The sequence below is a fragment of the Orbicella faveolata genome, unplaced genomic scaffold, assembly GCF_042242905.1.
Source record: "Orbicella faveolata isolate gen_17 unplaced genomic scaffold, um_ofav_v1 contig_46, whole genome shotgun sequence".
NCBI lineage: Eukaryota > Metazoa > Cnidaria > Anthozoa > Scleractinia > Merulinidae > Orbicella > Orbicella faveolata.
Window position 1 is genome coordinate 12,537,526 of NW_028301576.1, and position 9,975 is coordinate 12,547,500.

At 40.0% G+C, this 9,975-nt stretch overlaps 2 protein-coding genes across 2 annotated transcripts in view; both read right to left on the reverse strand.

Moving 5' to 3' along the window:
* The window catches only part of LOC149098416 (gamma-aminobutyric acid type B receptor subunit 2-like), a 202,585-nt gene that overhangs the window by 166,525 nt on the left and 26,085 nt on the right, over nucleotides 1-9,975 (reverse strand). The gene's annotated exons all lie outside the window — the stretch shown is intronic.
* Nucleotides 152-2,560, reverse strand: LOC149098431 (gamma-aminobutyric acid type B receptor subunit 2-like). The gene is made up of 3 exons (XM_089278589.1): nucleotides 2,360-2,560; nucleotides 1,658-1,780; nucleotides 152-936 (listed from the first exon to the last, which is right to left on the reverse strand). Exons 1-3 carry the CDS (start codon nucleotides 2,420-2,422, stop codon nucleotides 586-588), a joined length of 537 nt encoding a protein of 178 aa, XP_089134715.1. The 5' UTR covers nucleotides 2,423-2,560; the 3' UTR covers nucleotides 152-585.

Consider the following 9,975-nt stretch of genomic DNA (forward strand, 5'->3'; position numbering starts at 1 on the left):
CCTTCATTCATACCACCATCAATTTCCACTCATCATCGCTCATTGCTAAAAGTAATGGATATTTTGGGGCAAGATTTGTATCATGGGGGTTTGCGGTGAGCCTACGCTCAGAAGAGAGTAAATTAAGGAAAAATCTCATTGCTGGTAAGAGTTTTGTTTTTTTACCTGCGCTTTCTGGGATATCCCAATCAGTTTGTGTTGCTTTACAGGATGAAATCTGCCCCTCTATTAGGTCGAGGTTAACACAGGCATTCACTGCCTCGTCCCTCTTGTTAAACTGGTAAATCTAAAAGTAAAAAAAAAAAAACAAAAAAAAAAAACAGAACATCGAATGAAGTTTTATATTTTGTTAACTAAGTAATCTCTCATCTTTTAATCGTACACTTTTCACAGACAATCACAAAAATATAAGCAGCGATTCTTCTGTTGTACCAAAAGATGGAACATTTAATTTACCCGAGGTGTTGTTCTTATTTTGTGGCTAGCTTTCAGATTTAATCCTTGCTAGTCCAGTTTTGGATCTCTCTCTCTGTCACGCAAAAATATGCTTTAGCGTTGCGTGAAAGAGAGAGGGCCAGAACTGGACTAAATTCTTACCTTTGGCACAAACACGAGTAAGAGAGTAACGCTGGTGCACACGATCAGACACAGTGACGAAATGGCATATAGAGCTTCATAATTCACCGAGCCATCCATAGCAAAAGCCACAATAGCACCAATGATGGACAACACGGCCACATTATAAACCGACATCCCGATGTACCTGGAGTCATTTAGAGCAGGAATGCTAACATTACGTGTCTCCCAAGCCAAGAACAGACCAAATAACAGAAGGATGCCTTTGTAGGCGAATAAAACGGCTAGGAAGTACGTTTTGTATTGACAAGTGCACTGGTATAACACAGGGATGATAATAATGTCCTCGCTCTTTCGGATCTGCAGATAGATAATCCAAAATTATAGCTATTTTACATAGAGCGGCTTTAAAAGGTAATTTGAGTGTCGTAATAAGCGCACTCTAAAACTATCTGAAACGTTTTTGATGCGTTCTCTTCCTTTATGACATTGACTTAGATAAACAATAATCTCCCTTTAGCGCGGAAATATGCTCGGATATTTGTCCGCCGTCATTATCTGTTCCGAGAAGCAAACAGTTTTCCGAGAGCGTAGATAGCACTCGAGGAGAACTGTGAGCTTTCAGGAACAGATAATGTCCAAGGACAAATATCCGAGCATATTTCTGTGCCAAATGGAGGGTATTGTGTGTATTATCCTTCAATTATTTTTTTCGCAACACGTGCGGTTTAGAAATTTGTTGAATTTTACTCGGATATTCCCCAGTTTTAGCTATGCAGTCACGTGACGTGTTTAAACCAATCGTGTGCAAGCGAAAATATTTGAAAACTTAAGATATTCTAGCCCCCATAGAAACTAGAATGGCTCCGCTCGTATTTGTTTAAGACGAATATATATTACGTTTAAGACGCACAATATGCGTAACATTTAATGCGCCTTGGTAAATACGAGAAGCATAAAACGCGTGTGTCGAGAAAAGAGAAGTTGTTTTGATAGAGTCTCTTTAATTTGGAACATTCAATGATTTAAAAGGCGATATTGCAGATATTAAGGTAAGTAAAGAGCATTGTAAATGTCTCACCATATGTTCAAATGTCAGTATTTTGGCTTGGAGCGGATCAGTTGCAATCCAGTATGACAAGAACACCACATCGACAGCTAGCAAGCCTGCCACAATACCAAGCAGGTGAAGATCCTTGATGGCCTGAGATAAAACATAAAGGGCAAGATGTCATGGACACTTCCACACCTTCCATTACCGAAATTTTGATACCGTATGTTCTTGAATGAAAGGTTGACTTCGAATATACACCATCCCTCTTTAACAGCTGGTCGAGGATAGATGAAAACAGTGATCTCCGGCGTTCACGGTTCCAGATACGAAGCATTTACTTGAGATCAAACATACAGTTTAAATCGGAATTTTTCAAACAGATCTTCACTGTTTATGAGACAGGACTTATTGACAGGAGCGACATGTGCTCCTGTCTAAAGGTTTATGATGCTACCGCGGTGTGCTCAGGTCGCTCATTCAAACTATAGAAAGTTGTTATATCGTATTCTACATAATCCTGCTTCAGCTTAATCCAACTGTAAACAGACATGTTCATTTTGCTGCCACCAAGCTATTTATAAGGCTGATTTCGGTTAGAAATCAAGCAAGAATAATCTTATGCATATGTTTTGGTCTCCTCGCCCGCGTATGTTGTTGTCGTGTGTGTCAATGAAATTAAACTATGTAGTATTTACCAAGTGAGTGTGTCCCTATAGTTCACAATCTCACCATTTTTTTGTTGGTCGTGGCAGCTGTGAATATCTTGTGCACTCGCCAGGTTTTGCTGAACATGGCACCAAATGATAAGGAAAATCCAATAGAAAGCACTGCAGCTCGAGCCTGATGACCAAATTAAGTGTTAACGTTCTGTAAGATAGTTTAGGAGGTTCTCCGTCTCGTATTTCATATGTGTGCAAAATCAGACCTATCTTCGCCTCACACGCAATTAGGTTTCGCTGATCAAAACGCAGTGGCTGCTACGTGTAAAGAAAAAAATTGTTGCGTTTTCTATGATTTTATCTTAGCGAATATAATAATTGTAAGTAGTAATGTTAATGTAAATAGTAGTGCGTTTTTGTTATGAGCCCCTGGCTCGGGAGATTAAGCAACCACTCCCCACGTTGACGACTTAAAATAAAGTTAGCTTTCCTTACCTTATGATTGGCTAGGTGCTTTTTGGCTTTAGTTGGCCGATAGTCATTTGGAAGCTTCTTTAAAACAAACGACAAAAAGTTATATCTTACATTACAATTGCTTCCGTACTCATCTGAAGAAAGGATCCTCGCATCTAAACCAAGCAAAACGACTGAGGTGTAACAAAGCATACAGCCCAGAATAATAATATTATTGAGATTTGGTGATGACATCTTAATGATTCTGCAAAGAGGAAAAAAAGAGATTTATTCTTCGCCAGTGGTTGGTCATCAGCTGGGCATTGGGCGACAAAAAGAAGGTCGGATAATAACTTTTCCAGGGATGAATATGTACTGAGAAACTACGAATAGATTTTACTTCAAACGTGTTCATGACCATGAACTGAAAGAGTAGCCAGTTTTAGCACTAAATTGGTGTCAGTATCGATAAGCATTTTGTCATGATACAAGTCATTATATGAAATATTGTATACTTCAACTGGGTAGAAAGATGTGAAGACATGATTTATCATCACAGTTATACAAAACTTAGGCAACTGTAAAATTAAAGCCTGAAAAAAAAATTGAGGCTTGAACGGCGGGATTCGAACCCATGACCTCTGCGATACCGGTGCAGTGCTCTACCAGCTGAGCTATCAAGCCAACTGGCAGCTGATCACGTTGCGAGTTCGTAATATACCCGTAGATAGTGAAGATACAAGTTAATTTATGAAAGCTCACATATTTAAACTGCGGAGACTTTATGTATGTTGTTATGACTTTCCTGTCAAATGTAATTAAAGGGTATTTTCCAAAAGCGGACTTTATGTCGCTGGTTTTCAATGTTTGGAAATCTCTTCTAAACAAATCAGTTTCTGTTGTTGTGCATATACCGTAAATCTTCGAATTAGCGCCCCCTCCCCCCAACCTCGAATATGCGCCCCCGAATAAGCGCTCCTCCTATCGGCCAAAATTTAAAATAAGCGTCCCCCCCCCCCTCGTATAAGCACTCCCCTCCCCTCCCCCTATTTTGTGGACGGGTGATGAGACGGCAAAGGATGTATAGTTTTCGTCTTGTAGTATTATATTTGTATATTATTTCAGTTCGTGACCACGTGAATTTCTAATGGTGCCGCGATGTAAATTTTAGGATCAGATTTTTACGTCGATAAAGAGCTTATGTTGTTGTTTGCGTGGAGATGATTTATTAAAAAAATGATCATGTCAGTGCACGATTTGGGAAAAATTAAATGAGCGCCCCCCCTCGATTAAGCGACCCCTCGAATAAGCACCCCCGCGTCTTCTCTTAAATTTGAAATTAGCGCCCCGGGCGCTTTTTCGAGAATTTACGGTATCAGTACACGGCCTCGACGGTAAATGTCTTACCTACTCTTTCCATTGCTGATGTTAAAATGCAGGAAACCCAAAGAACAGAGGATTCCAACAGCTGCCATAAGCCACATGACTATTATAAGAGGTAACGGGATCATCATAAATTCCTGATATCGAACTGACCGATCTTTGGGTGGCTTATTCCCTGAAAGTATGCATGGCAAGGTAATAAATTTCATTTTTAGTTTACTAATCTAAAAGAGAGAAACTTAAAGAATTTATACAAATTTCAGTTATGTCGTTTATCCGCCTAATTTATCTAAAACATTTTTACTAGAGTTTCTTAAAACAAGTGGGTAGAAAACATGAGAAGGGGTTTAATTGTATGAACATCTGAAATATCATTGGATCCTATCGCATCATGTCGCTTGGTAATCTCCCATTCTAGCTCAGTTATACACTCATTTTTGTCATGGGAAGTGTACTGTAGATAATTGTATTGCTTTAGTTATTTCTGAGCTGATTAGGTATTCACGAACTTCTAAAGATATCAACACAATTTTCAATAAACAAGGGTAAATTCATTAGACCTTTCACAGCTAAGACATGAAACAAACCAGGGTGAATGAGTCTGCTCTCGCTCAAAAACTCGCTCGCTCGTGGTTGAAGAACGTTCCACCAAAAAAAAAACCACAACAACCCGGAGGACGCCACATTTTGCTTAACAATTCCAAGAATATCTAGAACAATTCTATTCTGGATTAACTCAGTATGTCCCTTGCTATACAGCTGACTGTGTAAGGACAACTTTAATGTAATAGATAAAACACGAGAGACCTTATCCTACCACATTTCCAAACACTGTGACGCCGAGTGGAATCAGATTTTTGACGAACCATTAGGTGTTTAGAAATGTGGTAAAACACTGAATCGAGTGCGTGATATTTCTTTACAATTGAAGCCAACTCAAACGAAATAACGGAGAAACAAAAAGGTAAGAATATGTGTTAAAGAGATAGCGCAGATCGATATCCAAACACCGTCACGGTTATGATTTCGTTCGTTTAAACTTGATAAATTGTTATTGACATGATGATAGATGCGAATGTAGCCATAACACTACTAGAAAAACTACTATAGAGTTATTATTGAGTTTGAGAGAAGCTGATCAAAATGTGTCACCTAGCTTAGTCCAAGTTCTACATGAAACGAGAATTTGGTCGATTCCAAGTTACATTTTTGCAAACGACGACACAAAAACGAAGATACCTACTGCCACTGCAGAACAAGCGCAAGACTTGTCATTTTTCCGTTTTAAGCTGATTCAGGTCAGGTATTCATTGGCCGAACAAAGTTCCATTGAATAGTAACACCTTTTCTGTACCTTTCCATAAAGAGTTCTTGGTGGCCTCAAACAGCTCAAACTTGTTTTGTTTTGTAAAATGCTGGCCAATTGGGACTAGCTTCGTTCCACCATCTGTGACAAGGGACAAAGCAGAAAAACAATCATCCAGATACGTACTACTGTTCAATGAGATATGACAGGAGCCCATCACTAGGAGCGTGCAACTGCCATACTAAGCCTATGTTACGGCATTTTTACAGACCGGTCTATTTTTAGGCTTCTTTTCCCGCGAAATAGTTCAGTTCTGGTCTATATGAGCGCGCATCGGTAAGGAAGAAAATGACGGCCTCAGGTGGACATGTCGACAAAATAAAAATAGAACAATAAAATACGCTAATTCCCTCTCTATTTTTAAGTCCGTGCTTGTAATTGGTCACTGAGGTTCCTGCGGGGGTCTGAATTCGCAGTAAATTTAAATTAAAGATACATCGGTCTGTGAAAACGCCGTGACAGGAATATGGGGTAGTTGCACGCTCCTGGTGATGGACTCCTGGATATGACTGGTTATAGCGTGTAGCTGGAGTCTTGCTGACCAATTAAAACTCCAGCAATGGAAAGGACAGGCAAAGGAATTTACTGCTAAGTTACACGAGACAACATGTACATATCGCACATAGATTAGCAACACATTTTTCACATTAAATGAAAACCAAATTAATACATTACTTTCAGTCAATGTAAAAAGGTAAGCAGGCCAAGCCATTAGGGCTTATCCCGGTTTCCGTAGCATTGAGCGACTAGAAGTATTTCTACTCCCCTGGCTGGGATTCTAGTCCATCGCAGGGTTACCTTCAGCATTAAATTTATTGTACTCCAGTTGGTGATGCAGGGCACTGTAAGCGTCAACCTCGTTCCCAGGCTCTCTCTTCTTCCAACGGCCAAGGGAGGCAGAGGATGGAGAGCCTGGGAATGAGGTTGTGTGAGAGTCGTGTTTTGTCTAAGAAACATCATAATGACCCTGGTCAGGGCTCGAACCCAGACCGCTCGATCAGGAGTCCACTGAGAGCGCTGACCGCCAGGCTACCGCGCCTAACACAGTCAACTCAAAGCCAGTCTAATGAATGAGCTAGAAACCGAATTGGATTCATTCTGAGATAAAAACATTCCATCAAGAAAGCTATGTACCTTGGATCTGTTTCACTACTATTATTCCTTCCCTCTGCTCATTGGCAGTAAACGATATCGGACCCTAAAAACACACAAAAAGAAACCGTTATCTACGGGGTTAGGGTGCCCTGGGGAGCTATTCCCACAGATAATGTGTGGGGTCTGCGGCCCGCTTCCCAAAACCATTCCTTACCCTATTCATGACCAAAATCTGCTATTTTTCCTGCCCCACTTATGACCTGACCAAAACTTCAATATCCTATTTATGACCGTTTGCGGCTGGCACAGTTGCCCCAAACATAATTTATGAAGGTTTTTGTTGATGGTCTTATCGATAATGATGATAAAGTAGCTTCCTCTAAAAAACATACTTAATTTGAGAACAAAATAATTTAGATTAGAGTGCAAGAGCCACACCCTATTTATGAACAAAATGGCCAAAATCGACACCCTATTTATAATCAAAACGGCTGAAAAACCCTACCCTTTGGTGCCGCATATACCTATATAGCCCATATAAGGGAGTGCCCTCAGGGTAAATGTGAAGTGGTAGGTGTGACCGTTGCATGCTGGAATTTGGCGAGTACCGTCCTATACACCGGGCGGTGGTCTGGGGGAACTCTCAAATAAAAATAACGGGGCTGCTCGTAGTACCTTTCAGGAGTTAAAAAACGGTTTTGGTACTTCTCTAGGGTGTCCAGCATCAAAAGGTCAACAGCGGGAGCTTTTGCAGTACCATTTAGGGCACTGAACCGAAAAAAAATTAACAGGAGGTATGTGTTGTTTTACAATTGGTACCTCTTGGGGATGAAAAAAAAAAAACAAAAAAAAAACAGGATCATGGTACCTTTCAGGGGTTGTTTTCAAAATTTCCGACGAGCAACCCCCTCCTTTTTATATGGGAGTCCCCCGGGGCCTACACACCTAACTCGCTTTAAAATGCTGGTCTTTTTCACAGTTATTGTTTGAGTCATCACCTAACACTTGCCCCCCGCCGCTCCGCTATGGGAATCAGAGGATTAGAAAAGCAAATAATTAAGCAATTACCGTAAGACCTTCAAAGCTCACATTACGGAGCTTTGATTCTATAGTCCTAGTTACTGCGGCACTACCAACTATTTCTTCCACATTATACTTCAGTGGCTCATCGGCTGTTTGCAATGCGGTGCTAGCTTCTTTCAAGGCTAGTATGATGGCCCACATCGTATCAAATGCTGTTGCCATTTCGATCTTGTCTGAGTCGTCCCTTAGTTGTTTCACTTCTGGTTTACTGAAGACTTCCCTCAATGTCTGAAAAAAAAAACAAAATTGCACAATATGACTAAGAAGATTACTTCATTGTGATTGCCTGAGAGCAAAACAATATAACGCGAATGATCGATTTGTATTGCAGTGCAAATTAACGAGTGGACATTCGGAATTTTCTCAGTCATACATAATTAACTACTTATTAACCGAGAGTGAGGTCTTTACGGGAAAATCTATTGTCTTTCAGCCAATCATAATCCAGAATTTCGATGTGCTATTTGCATTGGTGTTACACTTGAACTGCACTGCTCTCAGCCAATCAGAGACGGGTAATTTTTCATGTATATTATTAGGTGAAAAATATTTCTGAATGTCTGGCACTACAACCAAACATTAGTGTCTGGTTTGTATTAAAAATAACCAAGAAATTAGCAGTTACCTGCAACGTGTTTATGCATTGCGCGTAATAGTGTTCCGCATACATGCTCTGTTAATTAACAAATCATTGAGTATAGCTTGAAAGTTGAAATATTTTTTTTTAATCGCTATTGATCCGAAGTTTGCCGCACGGTTTTCCCTGCCTAAGCTAAGAGGTATTCCGTCCCTAAACTAAATGCTTTTAATTCTTAATTTGCAATCTGAAGCGGTATCCTCCGCCTAATCACAGAGCCGTCTTTAAATAATGCGGGCACTTTTCGTACCAAGGTCCCGTGCACACGTATCCGGACATTTTTGAATCGGCAACTTTTTCTTTCCGGATCCGGCTTCCGTCCCCTCGCATCCGCCGAATTGGGCAGCGAATCCGGATATTTTTGAATCCGCTCTCCAGGGCGGGGTTGAACAAAGCCCGATTACGCTAACCCAGATTTAGCGAGAATTTTGATTTGAGTTTTGTAACTTTTCGGTGATGTTTCTGTTTATACTGTTTGTCCTTCAGTTTTGAGCTTGACTAAGCTGAAACTACACAAAACGTAAGCAGTAAACATTTTCATCCAAGAAAAATTAATACTTCGGTTAACGTTTAATCCTGGATCAGCGTTAACCTGCTTTCGAACAACCCGGCCCAGAGTGGAAAAACATAAATCCGCAACGAATCCGATAACGTGTGGACGGTGAAAATCCGATGACGTAGCAAAATCGTGTCCAGTGTCTTACCGAACAGTAAACCAATATGGCGGCACAACGTGTAGGTCTCGTTTCTCTAGAGTGAATCCGGATACCATTGGATGCGTGTGGACAGGCGAATTCGATTTGAATACGCCACGTGTGGACGGGGAAATTTTTGAATACGGAAAGAAAAAAAATGTCCGGATACGTGTGGACGGGGCCTAAGAATTATTATCTCCTTAAACCTAGCATGAATGATATTGTTGTTTATCCCTCACAAAGTGTCGACACATGCTTCTTACCAGACCGGAAGTAGTAGTTGTATTTTCATCAGATCGATATAAGATATTCTTCTCGAATATGAAGGCTCCATCAGCAGCTTTTTGGTACTGCTCTTTGGTACAAGTTTCGGTCTTGTTTTTCGTTTTTCTCTCGTATTCAGTAAGCTTATACCAGTCCTCTATGGTTCCGGCATCCGGATGCAAGATCCAAACAAACTCCGGTCCATAAAAGTCCATCTTGAACGCCTGTAATTGAAAAGTTTCGACGCCTGTTTCAACATCGTTGTTAAGCTAATCACAAATGCAAAAATACATGATAATGCCCAGACTCCCAAAATATAGCTGAGTGAAAGATACTATAATTCTATTTCTGATAACTTTCAGTCAAAAACAATTTGCTCTGGACTTGATTTTTATATTTTGTTTCCACGGTTCTCGAATCACTCCATGGTTACTGAAAAAAAGCATTGACATTTAATTTACTTTTTAGGGTTGGACGGTAATAACTAGACAAGTTAAAGTTACACTGTTAAAAAAACTCACCTCACAAAACAGGAGACTAGCTCCCCTCTTATTGAATTCGCCCAGAAATATTTTAGCGTCCAATTCCTAATTAAAATTCCATATTAAAATTCATTACTATTTTTTCACGAAAAATAGTGAAAGTAGATAACTTTATGTTACGCATTTTCTTATACTCTTACTTATTGTCAAGGGTTTTGACATAAATAA